This window comes from Mchenga conophoros, linkage group LG22, assembly GCF_057382185.1.
Source record: "Mchenga conophoros isolate Kocher_MC1m ecotype Shallow Benthic linkage group LG22, M_conophoros_male_GT1.1, whole genome shotgun sequence".
NCBI classification, from domain to species: Eukaryota; Metazoa; Chordata; class Actinopteri; order Cichliformes; family Cichlidae; genus Mchenga; species Mchenga conophoros.
In genome coordinates, this window is record NC_140546.1 from 14,050,855 (window position 1) to 14,068,216 (window position 17,362).

The window sequence follows — 17,362 nt, forward strand, 5'->3', positions numbered from 1 at the left end:
GAAATCAGTTCTGAAGGCTAGGCTTGGATCAGAAGGAGACTTCATAAAAAAGGCAAAATGAGGCAGATTTGTGTCTCTGCAGACTGTAGAGCTACAAGATGACACCATCAGTTGAATAAAAATAAAAGTAAAATGCAAACCAACTTATCTATTGAATCTGTGAGAATTTAAGTTGTTATAGTGGGGGGGGGGGGAAGAAAAAAAAAAGTTCAGCAATAGCTTCCATAATCCCATTTTCACACTTGGCAGACAGATGGACATAAAGCTCAGGGCAACGATATTGACCAGACTGGCACTTCCCTGGAGAGTGACATACACGCACAAGAAAGCATACAACTTTGAGATACTCGAGGACATTGTCCACAGTATTGAAAAAGCTGAGTTGGTGCAGCAGATAACCAGGTGTGCAGAGCAGAGAAAGCAGGCAAGATTTGAAAGTCTCACCTAGAGAGCTCAAAAGTGTCAGCTGTTATCCACTTCTGAATGGTTATCAAATTGGTCTTTCCTAGGGATGGGTACCGGTGTCCGGTGACATAAACGGTAGTAACCAGACCAAAAAGCAGCGCACATTTCGGTGCTTTTTTTTCCTGAGCTGTGATACACTTCTAGCCAATCATTTTACGTTTCCGAGGATAGTAGGCGGGGCCAGGTACGTACGTTCTTTTATGCAGAGCTACAGATTAAAAATGCCCAAGGCGAAGCGGTCAAAAGTCTGGCTGTACTTCACAGCAAAAGATGCAAACTCAGCAGCCTGCAACAAGTGCTTTAAGCTGATACTGTCAAAGGAGGTAACTCCTCAAATCCGATGAAACACCTGGCGACGCATAGCGTTTTTTTTTTTCTCCAAAAACCAAGAAATGCGCTGTATTTGATAGCTTGCTGCGAGACCTCACACCGAGCGCATCTACTGCGGTGTGGTGCCTGTTATCGGACCCGGAGTTAGCAACATACCCAAAAACACGAAGAGGAGAGTCCTGGCCCCTAGCCCTGCCAGTGTAGCAGAAATGATGACGGATGATGATGGCAGCAGCAGCAGCCGTTCTTCTCTGCGTGAGTAATTTACGTTGAGTAGGCTAACCACGTTATTAAATTAATGCATGTAAGGTGAACTAGCAAACATCATCATATCTACATGCGGCTGTCTTCTTGTTTGATGGCAGATACTCCCTTCACCCTGGCCAAAAAGGCTAAAATGACCAAAGAAAAAGAGGGAAACAGCTGAACATGAGCGGTTTTTGGACAAAGTTTGTGTTTTTTCCATTGATTAAGCACTGCTTCCAGCCAAGAGTGATACCATATATGCCCTATAGCTGCAGAAAAGGCTAACATTGTTATCTTTTTACAAAAACCAAATCAAATCAAATCACTTTTATTGTCACATCACATGTGCAGGTACATTGGTACAGCACATGTGAGTGAAATTCTTGTGTGCGAGCTTCACAAGCAACAGAGTTGTGCAAAATACAATAATGTAAACAAGCAAAATACAAGAATGGCTACATCTGAAACTAATAAATATATATGTACAATATATAATAGTGTATGCATTTCTGGATGTGTATAGTAAATATTTTCCTACGTGTGTGTGTGTGTGTGTGTGTGTGTGTGTGTACGTACATATTTTACAAATTAAATAGAGTAAACAATAAATAAAATATATAAAATATACAGAGTTGAGACATGTGCAAAACAGTGGCATTACTGTACAGTATGGAGTGCATAATGTTAAAGTTCCAGTAGTGAAGCTGAGGTGTCTATGACGTGTTCAGCAGTCTGATGGCCTGGTGAACCAGCTGAACATGAGAGGTTTTTGGACCAATTTTGTGTTCTCCATTCTTTAAGCACCGGTTTGAGCACCGTTTAAGCACCGGCACCGTTTCAAAAGTACCGATTTGGCACCGGTATCGGATAAAACCTAAACGATACCCATCCCTAGTCTTTCCTCTATGAGAAATGCTTTTAACCAGTCTGGACAAGCTTTGTACATTACAGTACAAAAGTATGGGGTTTTTTGGATTGGGGGGGTGGGGGTTTGAGTTAGACTACTAGAGCTAACTGACATCCCATTCATACAGTCCCCTGAATATACCTAGGTATTCACCACTCATCCAACGTGTGAAACCTGCTGTGAGGACAATTAAAGTGTGGCCAGAGGGGACAGACGCAGTGCTCCAGGACAGATTTAAAAACACAGACTGGAATATGTTTACCCACACAGACCTGGACCAGTACGCCTCATCTGTACTGGATTACATCTCCGAAACCACAGACAGTGTCACCACCCAGAAACGGATCACCATGTACCCCAACCAGAAGCCTTGGATGAACCGGGATGTTCGTCTCCTCCTGAAGGCCCACAACACCACCTTTAGGTCAGGAGATGCACACGCCTACAGCACAGCCAGGGCTAATCTAAAGAAGGGCATCAAAAAAGCCAAACAGCATTACAAAAAGAAGGTAGAAGAACACTTCTCCAACTCCAACCCCCGACGCATGTGGCAAGGACTCCAGACCATTACAGACTACAGGACCACCAAACCCTCCCCCGCATCCTCTGATGTCTCCTTTCTCAGCGAGCTCAACAACTTTTATGCTCGTTTTGAGCGAGGGAACCCCACAACCGAAGCAGACGTGACGCCAGACCACCAACCTCTGACTCTCTCCCCCACCGATGTAGGAGCAGTGCTGAGCAGGATTAATGTCCACAAGGCTGCAGGTCCTGATGGCATCCCCGGGCGTGTTCTCAGAGCGTGTTCTGGGGAGCTTGCAGGAGTGCTCACAGACATATTCAACCTGTCCTTGGCCCATGCCGTGGTACCGGCCTGCTTCAAATCCACCTCCATCGTCCCGATACCCAAAAACTCCAACCCATCTAGCCTCAATGACTACCGCCTAGTAGCACTCACCCCCATCATCACAAAGTGCTTAGAGCAGCTGGTCCTAGCACACTTCAAATCCTGTCTCCCCCCCACCCTGGACCCCCACCAATTCGCATACCGCCAGAACAGGAGCACAGAGGATGCAGTCTCCATCACACTGCACTCTGTCCTCTCACACCTGGACAACAACAACACATACGCCAGAATGCTGTTTATAGACTTCAGTTCAGCGTTCAGTACAATCCATCCCTCACAACTCATCAGGAAACTGACAGACCTGGCCATCAGTTCCCTCATCTGCAAATGGTTACTGGACTTCCTGACCAACCGCCCCCAACATGTCCGGCTGGATAACCGCTGCTCATCTACCATCACAATGAACACCGGTGTACCACAAGGCTGTGTGATGAGCCCTTTCCTCTACTCCCTCTTCACCCACGACTGCAGACCTGCTGATGGTTCCAACACCATCATTAAGTTTGCAGATGACACCACGGTGATTGGCCTCATCAGTGACAACGATGAGGCCGCCTACAGGGAGGAGGTGGATCGTCTGGCTGAGTGGTGCGACACAAACAACCTGCTGCTTAACACCGAGAAGACCAAGGAGCTCATCGTGGACTACAGGAGGAATGCTGACCCACATCCACCCATCCACATTAAGGGGATGACTGTGGAGCGTGTGAGCAGCTTCAAGTTCCTGGGAGTCCACATCTCCGAGGATCTCACCTGGACGACCAACTGCTCCAAGCTGGTCAAGAAGGCTCACCAGCGCCTCTTCTTCTTGAGGACTCTGAGGAAGAACCACCTGTCCTCAGACATCCTGGTGAACTTCTATCGTTGCACCATCGAGAGCATCCTGACCAACTGTATAACAGTCTGGTACGGGAACTGCTCTACCTCGGACCGGAAGGCGTTGCAGAGGGTCGTGAAAACTGCCCAGCGCATCGCCGGAGCACCACTTCCTGCCATAAAAGACATCTGCAGGAAGCGGTGTCTGAAAAGGGCTGGGAAAATCATCAAAGACCCCAGTCACCCATCACATGGACTCTTCACCCTCCTGCCCTCTGGGAGGCGCTACAGGAGCCTCCGGACTAAGACCACCAGGTACCGGAACAGCTTCTTCCCCACAGCCGTCAGACTCCTGAACTCTGCCTCCTGACATCTGACCCACGTTAACACATGGACTGAACATACACACACCCACAATGGACAACTGTACCCTCAAACACACAATAATAACATGGACTGAACCACCACTTACAACCACTAGCACTTTATATAGCCTCTGTAGGAATTATCCACACCCTCACTTATCTTAACTGCACTACTGTATAGCTCTGTGTAAATAATCATTCTGTACATTTGATAATTTTTAATCCTACAACTGTTTACAACTTACATAGTTCCCATTTCTGTATAGCTGTATATCTCAGATTTCTGTAAAGTTATTTATTTCATATTCTGTATAGTTTTTCATATTTATATCCTGTTCATAGCCTGTACATAGCTTGTACTCACTACAGCCTGTGCATACTTAGTTATAGAATATTCACAACATACTTCATACCGTGTACATTATAACATACCATAATAGACCCATTTCTGTAATATACTCACATATCTATATTATTGCTAATATATCTATATCACTAAAGCACTTCTGGATGGATGCAAACTGCATTTCGTTGCCCTGTACCTGTGCATGTGCAATGACAATAAAGTTGAATTCTATTCTATATACTTGTTTCCCTTCCCCCCTGTAAAAAGGTTAAAAGCTACCGATAATTCTATAATGCCTCACTAAAAATTCAAAGGAATGTCTCCAAAATCCAATATGTCTTAAGGCCGAAACAAACTGTTTATCTAATGGCCTGAAAGTGCACTGATGCCTGCTGTGAGTTGCCTGGAGCCACAATGAGTCATGCTATGCTCAAAGCACTTCTCAGACATTTTTAGCAGCAGGTTAGCTGCATAGGAACAATGGCCATAGCTTTCATGAGGGTAAACCTGCACTCAGCAAGCACTCGCATTACACTGTGCCTTCTGTCACTCCATTGAAAAGGTGGAAGGCAGGTCCTTGACAGAGTTTGCAGCTTTCAATGCCTAAAGAGAAACAACATTATCTGAGGGGCGCCTACAGGGTATTCTTTATGAATATGGAAACAAATACAACGGGCTTTCAACTGCAAAGGCAGTTTTTACAGTGATCTATTTAAACTATACATATAGCATGGCCTGGCTGAACAGACTAAAGGAACAACTCCATAGGTGAAATGACCTCTCATTTGATATTAAATGTAGATAATGGATTTTTAGAGGCCTTTAAATTTCTTGATGAATGTGTTTCACATGATTAATTTCAATCTTAGTTTCCCCGACTTGTCTTGTTCAGCAGAAATTTCACCTTTGCCGTGCAGACATCCAGGACTGTCATCTTTTCTTTTCTCTTTTTTTTGAAGCTGGCAGAAAGAAGTTGAGCGGAGGACTAATCCATCTCTGACAACATGAGAGAAAAATCCAAAGTCTTCATCGTATCATTTATAGACTTGGACAAAGAAACAGACCTCAGACAATTAAATGTCTGGTTAGTACAGCACCAACTACAAAGAAAAATCTACCGCAAACATAATCAAACCGCTCAAAAGCATGGATCCTATTCTTAATAAAAGTCTTTACTGGTTCTTTTACTGAGCTGCCTGCATTCAACTCCAACGATCACGTAATCACACATCAGGCTCATTGCAGCATTTTTTGGCATAAAAATGTCACCTTGTTTCAGAGCCATGTGGCTCACCCAGGCTACCTGCCAGCTGCTTTACTGGATAACCCTGATGAAATGACAGGCTTTTTTTGCAACCGGTCAGAGATTGACAACCTATTCCAGCTGTCACTCCGTCCTGCTTGAGACGCCTTCATTCGTCCATCTGCAGTTTCTCATTCTCTGCCCTGATCTCTCTTCCACCCGCTCCTCTATCAGTCCCAGCCTGGCTCTAGGCTGTTCTCTTGACTTGAAACAAAGCTGTGGCCTCAGACCACAGCGATCCATAATGTCACACCAGGTGAGCTTACCAGCAGCTAGGCTGTGACAATAAAGTCATCCGCTCTCAATGGGCCGAGGGGAATGAAAACAAACACAAGAGCAGAACAATGGACACATCTGCACCAGAAAAACAAGAGATGGGGTGCTGCCAAAATGGAAAGATGCCCACTGGCGGCCCTACAGTGGGCAGAGTAGCAGTATACTGTGGCCTGCTCATAACACAAAACACATCCAGCAAATCGGTATTTATTCTGAATATTAAAAATTCTACTAGGAATTTCTGAATACAGCTATAATCCGCAGCTGTGTTTTCATCCCACTTTTGTCTTCGCTTTCTCTTAACACAAGCAAACGTGTCGGCTGATTAATATAAACTCCACAGCTCCCTGCGGCTGCAGTTGACTTTAATCACCTGGAAACCTAAAGTCTGGGGAAAAACAGAAACGGCAATACAGCTTCAACAACTCACAGGTTAATCAATCCAAGGCAAATTGATTGGCAACACTTTTAACTGATTAATTCCCAAGTAATCTTTTCAGGTCACTGGTTTCCAGCCTCGCTATGTTTCAGAGTTTTACGACAGTCAAATCTAAATCAAACCTTGTAAAATAAATCAAATACACTTTTGTACTGTCAATCACAAAGATATATTGATATTCAGCTCACAAAGCTCAAGTCAGTCTAATTTCACATTGGTTTCAATTTAGGAAGTGAAACTCCACTTCCTGTTTCTTTTTTTAATGGCATGGAAACCACAAACGGAAAAATACAACATTTCGACTTCACACAGCACTTAGATACCATTCTGCTTCTTATACACATTTAAAAAGAATATGCCCATCATACTGTCAGTGGGTTGTTAAGTGTTTAATAAACATTAGGTTTAGTCAGTACATCTCCAGGGCCTTTGTGAGACTATGCATACAAGTATAAATAGGTTGTATACAGTTAAGGTAAGCGTTATCTTAGGAAACCTGTATAGTTTAATTTCTGATCTAATAAACAGATCTCAAGTAAATTAAACTCCGCTTATCAAAAAAATCTTTTGGTGGATGGCCCAAACCTCTTTGGTTGGTGCCAGAATTCTTTTATACGAGAAGAAAAACCCAGATCTCCTAAAACTGCAAGTCTCCGTTACATTGTTCTCATTAGAAAGTACTAATTTCTTAAGAGCTATAGGAAGCAGATACACGGGCCCTTGGGGACCAACTTAAGTCTGAGGCCAGTGGCTTAGTCGAGGACAATAGCAGGAGTGCTTTAAATCCCAAAACATCCTCGTTGCTGAAGAAGGAAACCAAAGCACCCAGAACAAACCCATGTAAACCCAAGAGACGTGAAACCTCCAGAGTATATTAAAATTCTAAGGAGAGACGATATATTGAAAAACAACACAGGAGGAGAAACAAACAGCGGCCGTGTAACCCTTTATAGTAACTGCAATAAAATCAGAGACTTGATTCATTTTATTTACAGAGCGATCAAAAGACTGATGAGTGAGTCATACACCTGAGATGTAAAGATATGCTAGAAGCTTACATAAAACCTACCTTGAAACAAGGAAAATAAGCAAAAGACTTCAAATGAAGACAACAAAATCTGGACGACGCAGAACAAAAGGCATTTAAGACGTGCCAACCTGAGAGCTAGCCAATCCTCCAACAAGGGATTGAGCCAACAAGCACAATAAACAAAATTAAGCAGGGAAACGTGCACCCAAAACTCAATATAACATAACCAGCTCACGGAGTAGAAAGCCTGAACAACTACCACTTTTTATCACCTCGTTGTGGAGAAAACTACTTGACATTCGCAATAACCCTTTCTTTGGTATTTATTTGATTAAACCAGCTCTTAGCCATCTACCTAGCTTCCCTGCTGATGCTAAGCAGCAAGTTTCTAGGGACTTTCTGCAAAATGTTGGAGGGATTAAATTGAAAAGAGGAAAAATTACTCAAGAATAAGCCGAGTTGAGCTATTTGAACTATTCAGTAATGCTTCAGAGACGCTTTAAGCAGCCGATCTTATTAAATGGACTCTGGTGTAAGTAGTCTATCAGCTACAGAAGACATTCAATTTAACCTGAGGCAGAGGCCGACAAAATAATACATCAACCCTATCCTCCCCCTCCATAAAACCATACAGCACATATATTACACATGAACATGCACACAAACAAACTGATAAAGCAGTTATTTGGAACAATAAAATTTCTTTGGCTTCACCGCCAAAGCCTCCCTCTGTTTGAATGCCTGGCAGGCATTAATTTCTTCTCTCTCTTTCCGCCTCCTACTATCCTATCGCCGTTTCTCTCACTCCTCCTTTCTTCTCCTCTCTGTATGCAGGTGCGCTCGCCCACTGAGCTGCATGCTGACTCCTGTCAGTAAGAGGACAGGGATGTATGATAAGCACAGATCTTCTTTGTTCCCTACACCCAACTTCACCCTGAACCATCCAGAGTGCATCGAGGACCACTTCAAAGCCAAAGTGAAGGCGAAAAAGAATGCAGTAAGAGTGAGGCAACATTCGAGGCAGCATTGTCAGACTTGTTACCTTGTTTGTGGTTTGGTGCTGTGGATTATTTTCAGTCTGTCTTAACAAGCAGATATTAGGTTTCTTGCTTCAGTCGAACTCTACTCTTTTCCCCCTCGGGAGGAGCACTACTTTTATGCTGGTTCTGCGCAAGCATCACTATATACACCTGTTGGTCTCGCATTGTTTAGTCAAGTGCAAGAAACAATTCTCACTTGTCAAGCTCTTCACGAAGCTCTAAAAATAACAGAGGCGCCCCTATAAAAACTATTATTCCACAGACGGAAGGGTGAAGGCATTGCTCGACGGTTGTGCTGCTGAGCAAACTCAAAGCATGAAAACTTACTGCTGACCAGTTACTCAATTCGACCAATGTGTCTTCTCAACAAAAAGACTAAACAAAAGTGCGCCGGTATTCAACGAGTGCTCTCAATTACGGCCTTGCATCTGTTAAGCAGACACGTCTCTCGATCTGTTGCCCCCCTACTCCCCTCCTAGATGGATGGATACTCCAGCATGAGCGGTCACGGAACAACGATCGCGTCAGAGACTCCATGACAACGCCAAACAGCTGGATAAAAGATGGATCGACCACACATTTTCACTTTGCGTGACACACACCAAGCTGTTTATTGTCACATTGATCGTTTTTTAGAGCCGATTGCTAAACATTGTTTTCGCTTCCTTTCCCCTCAGTCACGTTTGTCTGGAGGCTTTGTGACCACAGTGTGAGCGTGTTTTATGATCACTAGCCTTTTCTTTCAAAAGAACGACAAAGAAGCGTACCCGTCTGTATCGCTCCTGCCCCCTCATATACTATGTGAATGTTTGTGGGCGAATTCAGCTGAAAGGTAGCATCTTACCAAGCACATAACCGTCTTCGGAGTTTGACAGATGTATTCGATCTATATTAGACAGGCTACTCTGGCAGCAACCGCAAATCTGCACAGTATGCTGCACTAAATGTTCCCACCAAAGCGAGCCTTTCAATTCTGATAAATAATCTGTAGTGCATTTGCCAGCACCTGAATAAATTTTTAACAAAAGAGAAGTCTTACCTTTTTTTAAACAATGTGGCCTGAAATTTATTAGACCGGCGGTCCAAAGGTGAACGAATGGCACAACACTGGAAACACTGCCATTTACATCTTTAAATGTTAAAAATTATAGAGTGCATAATCATACTCTTAGCCTCGAACAAGAAGCACAATGTCAAAGGACAATGCTCTTAAAATCTCATTAGCAAACGGCTGCCAAAATTTATAAGACTGTGGTTTAGAAAGCTAAGGCAGACGACAGGCTCAAGCTAATTTGTAATGAATAATAAACCAAGGCTCTTTTATACCGTGCCCTATATAAACAGGGGACTATGTTCAAACCTCTCTGACCATAGTGTAATTAAATGTAAAGTTAAACAAATACTTAACTGGCTTCACACGTCCTTTAAAAGCTGCTAACGTGTGGGTGAGTACAGCTCTGAATGTGAGGCAGGGGCAATTCATCACACTAACAAACTGAACTACCTCTCTCATAGTGCCATGACCCTCCACGAAGGGGTCTGCAAAGTCGTGTGTTCTCTGAAAAGCTGACGAGTGAAACCAGAGAGGTGGCGATCTTGCCAGTGCTTTCAAAAACAGCTAATGAGCAACACTGGCTAAAACATAGACGCTTACAGTTTGTCTATAAGAGGAGCACTAACACCATTGTCTTCAATACTCAATGCAATGCCTGCAGTACAATGGCTTAGCAGTATCAGTCACGTGGTGTCTTTGTGATAACTGCAAACTTGTTTGTTACCTATGCACTTAACACATCTTTCCTTTTATGCATACAGGCCAGGCTCGACTAAAAGCCATTAACACAACCTCAGAACAAAGGGTATAAAGAAAGTAAATTCAAGTAGTCTCAGTTCTCAATCATGAACAGGCATTTAAAACAAATCCAAAACCTTGGTCTCTGTTAGAAGAAATAAAGATCCAAAATCAAATGACAACAGAAGACTGGGTTGTTTGTGTGACTTTCATTGTACTAGGCAGCGGCTACCCCAGGCCTGTTGCTGTTTCCTGCCAGGAGCAGCTCAGCGACACATGCCCCAGGTGCCCTGGAAGAGATCTGTCGCTTCCTGTCTTCACACATGGAGCGCTCCTCAGATTCGCAAACCTCGCTGCAATGCCTGACACTAGTCCGCTGGGAAGCCTTGCCTCCAAAACAGCACTTAATCATCAGAGGCTTGATATGAAGTCTCCTGACTGGGGAGAAAACAGAAAATGAAAGTTCTGTAAGGAAGAGGAAAAGAAACTCTTCCTGTGTCCTTTAGGTGCTGCGACATAACTTCAGCGCAAAGGTGGAATAGAAATATAACAGCTAGCTTTGGCACTGGGGCATGCTGTAAAATACTAATACGCAGCTGTGGTCAACTCCAACCCGTTAACCAAGACTTAATGTAAGTCTTCCTTGTAAGTACCAAGCATAATTTCAGGAAGGATGGGCTCCTTAGGGGAAAAAAATCCTGCTTCAGGTAACTGGACACCAAATCTGCGCTGAATATTTTATAATCTGCCAGACAATTGGGGGTTTAAGCAAGGATCACAGCTCCAGCCAAGTGTCTGGTGGAAAGATCAGTCACAACTTATTCTCCATTTTCCCACACTACAGCATTAGCTCACATGTTGCTGTGCCAGCAGCTGCTGGCCTAATCTACTTTCAGATAAAAGTTTTGAAAAAGACAGAATTAAAGGAGGGTGAAAAACACTCAGCAAAGTCTATCATAGACCACATTATTAAAGCAATCAGAGACACTAAAACATCATTTCTGAGGTGTTAACTCATATCAGAGTGTTGTCTGAAACAGCAAAGGACTGTATAATGTATCTGTGAAACCGCTGACATTTCACACGTCTTGTTTTTCTATTAACACTCAAAAACAGGTCATAATCATTGGATGTTTTCCTCTGCATCTTACATCAAAGTCACTATCACCCCCCCCAAAAAAGAAGATGGGAAAGATTCTGCATTGCTATCCAGCTGTCGTACTAATAGAGCCTCCAGTTTTGCAGGTTTCCAACGGCGATGATCAAGAACAAAGCTGACAAAGTGTTAAAATTTTAAGGATTTCTTTGGGGGGAGGGAGAGGAAGTCGTTTTGTACATTTTAAGCCCAGAAACAAGAGCACAGTGAAAAAGAGAATGTAGGCAAGTGTGATGAAATAACAGGAATATCCTTTAGAGCATGTTAGGCAGTTTTCCAATGGCTCCCATTTAAAAATCTTGTCTTGACCCGGTAACACTGCTTTAGTAAATGTGTGCACAGATTGCATGAATTCCACAGCAGGAGAAGGCACAAGCACAATCATCTCTCTCACCTTCACCTAAACATGACCCTTGCAAATTCAAACGTTTTTCAGCTGTAAGGATTTGTCGAACTGAAGTTATATGCAGATATGCAACTGGAGCTGAGCACACAGTATTTAACATTGCACTTTAAATACAGAGAAGATGTACTTTGTTTAGAGCCGAGAGAGAGAGAGAAAGAGCTCAGAGCTGAGAGATTCCTAATAAACTTAAACAATACGGACAGCCAGGCTGAAGATGACACTCCAAGGATAAGATTTAACCCACAACAAACAACCACTGACTACCAGCAAAACCCAGCTCTCAGCAGCCCGAGTTAATCCCAAGGAAGGCTCAGGCTGTCTTGTTCTCAATTTCATGATAAAAATTAATCTTCCCGCTATCAGTTACATTCATTTTGTCATGACAGGTCATCGTCTTCATTTTAATGACTCAAAAAAATCCCTGGCCTTATACTGAGCCAAGTCTGGAAGCAGCCAACTTGGGCTGCACTGCGTCTCACACACTCACACCCTCCCAGTTTGGCGGTCTATTTAATGTCCAGAACTTCCAATTTCTCTCTCTAACCTTTCACTGCAGTGCTGCCAGCCGGATATTCACTTATTACTCCCCACATTTATGCTTAACATATCTGTGGGCAGTGATGAGCTTGGAGCCTGGAAACCAGACTGACTATTTTGATGCTTTAATTAATCAATCATTTAATCTGAGTGTTATCTGACTGACATTACTGCATCTAAAAAGCAATGCTTGTGCTGAACTGGTAATCTGTACAACCCTGAGCTGAAGAATCTGAAAAAGTAGCACACCACCAGTGAGTATCAAATCTCTTTTCCGAACAGCTTCTGAAAACCCAATTAATTTAATTCACAAGCATGTGATGCAGGGAAAAAGTCCCCTTACAAAGCAAACCTTACAGCTACTCGCAAAAATTAGTTTGGTATTTTTATGCATGATAAAGCTACTTCTGGCTGTTCCCTTCTACACAAGGGGTCACATGTTTGGCGCTCTTCCTGATGGACTTCAGAGGGACTTGTGCCCCCCTCTCAGAACCGAACTGGTAATCGTTGGCTTGTTGGGTGAACGTGTAAAACAGCAAATTCTTCAAAGATCACCAACAACAATCTCACATGACCCTGTACTGCTGTAGCAGATTTATACTCGATTAAAGGGGGGGGGGGGGGGGGGGTTGCTGACAAAAAACAAAAAAAAGTGTAACGGTTAAATGTGAATTATGCAACTGGTGAATTTCTGTCTATGTAGACTGCAACACATGTGAGATTTTTGACAATTTACCAAAGCAAATTGCCGTATTACCCAAAACAGGTTGGATGCAATTGCCAACATGACCCCATTCAACCACAGACTGACTGCAGACTGCAACATTTATGGTAGGTTTTGTTGAGTGTCAGCAATCTCATTTTGCAGCTATGGATGAAATAAAGTGAGATAACTTCGTATTACTGGATAAAACAGGTGTTGGCAAAGTTTATCTTTAAGGACATACTATGCTGTTGAAAAAGAAAAGTGATAAATTGCAATTTATGTTACTGCAGTATATCAAAAAATTATTAAAAAATTAAATTAAATTTAAAAAAAAAATCACAGTAATATTATATCCCAAGTATCTGAAGTGAACCCCGCCTCTAGTGGCTACCAGAGAGTCCATACATTAACCCCACTGAGAATCTGGGATGTGCTCGGACGTTATCAGTATAAGAGCTTCTCAGAAACACAATGTGACTCTAGATGACGATAAATGTTATGACATTCCATAAGCTTATTTTAAATACGTTGTTTTGTAGCTTAATGATAACTGAATATTTAAAACTCCAGACTACCCCTGTCATTTATATACACGACAGCACAGTGACACCGTTTCCTCACAGCAAAGAGGTCCTGGGGGTCCTGAATTCGATTCCATTACCTGGCCAGGGCAAAAGACTGTGGGAGGAAAGCTAGTGGGTTAGGTTAATTAGTAAATCTAAAATTCCCCATAGGTTTGAATGTGAATGAATGGTTGTCTGTCTCTATCTTGTAGCCCTGCAATAGACTGGCGACGCGTCCAGGGTGTAGCCTGCCTTTAGCCCTTCAGTAGCTGGGATGGGCTCCAGCCTCTGCGACCCTGACAAGGATAAGCGGAAGAGAACGGATGAATAATACTACATAAAAGGTGCTGGTCCACTGTTTGCGGCAATCAGCTGCCCCTCCAGTGACACTTCTCCTTGTCCTGTTCAGCAGCCTAGGCAAACAACAGATGAACGGCACTAGCCATCTAGGCTATGCCAGTCTCCTAATGTACTCCAGTTATTGTGAGCCAAATCATCATTTATCTTTATGTAAATGGGGTTAAGTGATTCTTTTGTTCTCTTGCTGACATAGTGCACCTTACCTTACTTTAGGAGAGAGAAGTTGGCCGTTAGTAGCTACACACTGTGTCTGCACCTAGGCAGCCGTACTGTTCCATCTGTGCCACACAGCAGGCTGGCACCTATGTCCTCCACCCACCCTTGGAGTGTCCCAGCCATCAGGCTTTACACCTTTCTTGGCACGAACCCTAATTAGCTCAATCAATGGATGAAAATAAATAAATAAATGAATCCCACCTGAATGCCAACTAATCCCCCCTGATTTTTAAATAAACAAATATTAGGAAATTAAAATTAGCACAGCCAGATATAGCCGAACCACGGCAGCGACCCTTCTGCAAAAATCAGCACAGCTCAGAGCATTTGCATACTGCAGAATAAGCTTGACATTTGGGTGCTTGTAAATCCAATCTTGATTCTTCAAATTGCCAGCTTGTTTAACGTAATGGTTAGCTGCTGATAATTTGAAGCTCTGTGCAGAGGGGGGGAAAAAAACAATTAAAAACAATAAGCGCTTAGACAACAACGGACAACGGCACTGATGGTGTGTCTGGTGCTGACTTCCAATCAGCATCCAGTGTTCACACAGCTGGAAAAAACAAAACAAAAAACACACAATTTCTTTCTGTCACAAAAGTGAGAAAGTTATAGTGCTTGATGAAACATAATTACACAACTCTTTAAAAGATGACCAAACAAACATTAGTACATGTTTAAAAAGGACACTCAAAGTAAAAACCCAAGGGAGGGTCAGGTTTGTCGGATTGTTAGGAGTATGAATTATTAAGATGTCAGTCGGTTCTTGTTCAAAACATGACACAAGGGGAGGAGGACAATTTAGTATCAATGAACAGCTAACTGTAGATATATTTTTTTTGATGCAAGTCTCCACTTTAATAAGGATACTGTGCATTATAAAATAAAAATAAAAACACTCCAATGCGACAGAATTTACAGTTTTACACATTTAAGCTGGCAACAGACGGTTGAAACGGTGCTTTGTTTTGTGTTGGGGGGACAAAAATTGAGAACAGATGCAGACTACTCGTTGCTGCGAGGGCTTTTTAAACTTCTGAATATCAAAGAATGTCTTTGCTTTCTTTCCTGTGACATGCTGCCAAAGACCTGTGCCATTCTTGCTGTGCAACTGTGGAAACGGGTGCCACATTATAGCTTTATACTGAGGCAAAACAGCTCCCACTGCTACTGTGAAATGCAGCACAGTACCATAGATAATATACTGTATCCAAAAGCTCTATGACTACCCCCCCAAACTTTAATCGGGAAATATGAAGGTTGTAAAAGCAGCTTCTAATGAGTGCAAGACACATGGGACTACTCATTAACAGCGCTAAGGTCAGCCCTTTCAGCAAATTCCAGTCTGAGAAAAGGAGCAAGCTCATCTGAACCACGCAGAACCTCCCACAGCCATAAGCCTTGGCCCTTGGCTTTTAAATGCAATCAAGTTATCAACATAATTGAAGACGCAAGTGTCACCCTGAACTAGATGGAGCACCTGTCCTTGAAAATTAATAAATGGATGCATCAGTTCTGCTGCCTCGTTGAATGCCACACAATATAAGAGAGCAATGAGGGAATGACAGGGCAACCAGGCGGCCGCCTGTGAGCCCATGTGACACTGTTACAAAGCGGAATAATTCTCCATTGTGATGACAGACACGCCAGATCGGATCAGTTGGCTTCCGGGTTACAACCTGCTGTTACGAGAAGCTTGCAAGAGACCCTGGTCATTCAAGATGTAGCGAAGCAACAATAAGACATGAGAAAACCAAACTACTTCAATCAATCAAACACATCAATCAAGCACACGAGTAAAATAATCAGGCTGTTAACTATTTTACATTTTCACTGGTTAAAATGCAGATTTATTTTTTTTTCTCTGCTCTTTCAATCCGAATAAAGTTCCTGCAGCTGAAGACTCAAGGCAGAGCTCACTGCAGCAAGTACACAAACCTACTGTTGGGTAACACACAACTGGACAACTGGTCAAACCAGACTAGTTAGCTAGCTCTTTATCATATTTAAATGTCAAGGTCCCGCAGATGGGCTGCACATTGGGCCACCGAGCCCGTATATACAAGTGTATGTGCCAGGGTCATTTGGGGGGGGGGGGGGGCATGCTGTGTAATAACGAGCATGAGCCGCTAACGAACCACAGCACGAAATCAAAATTAAAGTTAAAGCTGAGCTGCATTCAAAAACTTAACACCGCTGCGATTGTGCTAACTTTATAAAGCGTAAAGCAAAGCAAGGAGATAAATAAATATACGTCGTGTTTAATTTAAAAAAAAAAATACCTCCCCTCTGTAGGGATTAAATTCTCAGTCTCTCATTTCCATTACAAGCAAGTGTAACCAGCGAACAGCAGACAGTAGTTAGCTAGCTTACCACGGGTCGAACTCGTGGATGATGCTCTCGAACCGGATCACCGCAAAAAGTCTGGAGCTGAATCCCGCCAGGCAGGCCAGAAAAAGAATGCTAAACGAGAGTAAAGACTGCCACCCAGCTGGCTGTGTCAGTCCGCCAGACAGGCCTCCTTTGCCCCCTCCTCCACCCGCGGCGCCGGGTCGACTGTTCCCGTGCACCGAGCCCCCGGCGTTGGTGGACGCTTTGTGCTTGCCGTCGCTGGCTGCGTGTTGCTCCGCCATTTCTGCGCGCAGTGTCGGCTGGATTTGCTCCTGCCCCGCTCCACGTCTTTCCCCCCGCTCCGTACTGTCGTATACTTCCCTATGCTGTGCCCACTTCTCTCAGGTATCCTATCATCTAACTCCTTCGGGTGTAAGGTATGATTTAATTTGGTATCGCTACTCCGGGAGACCGCAGTTACATCCCGAAACGCACACTCATGCGCCACATACCGAGGCTGCAACCGTCAATCCGCTTCACGATTGAACGCCGGCGGAGAGGGGCAGGAGGGATGCGAGAGGCGGGCTCTAGGACGCTCAGGCGACCTCTCACAGATCGACAGGTACGAAGGGGCGGGATTCTATGTATCTAGACCAATCAGAGAAACGAACCTTCTAATCCGACAGAAAGTTTTACCAATGAAAACGGAGCAAAATTATGGCTGCAACTGATTGAAATAGGGATTATCCTTATTATACTTTCGATAAAGTAAATCCGATAGTAACTATAAATCAAACTTTTATCACTATTTTTTTTTTACAGTTT

General features: G+C 43.3%; 1 protein-coding gene across 1 annotated transcript in view; it reads right to left on the reverse strand.

The window, feature by feature from the left end:
- LOC146549087 (dolichyl-diphosphooligosaccharide--protein glycosyltransferase subunit STT3B) overlaps window positions 1–17,069 on the reverse strand; it is a 103,034-nt gene extending 85,965 nt beyond the window's left edge. Inside the window, exon 1 of the mRNA XM_085262199.1 lies at window positions 16,580–17,069. Coding sequence (XP_085118325.1) covers window positions 16,580–16,839 — 260 coding nt within the window. The 5' untranslated portion in view covers window positions 16,840–17,069. The remainder of the gene's footprint in view (window positions 1–16,579) is intronic.
- Between the last annotated feature and the right edge of the window lie 293 nt (window positions 17,070–17,362).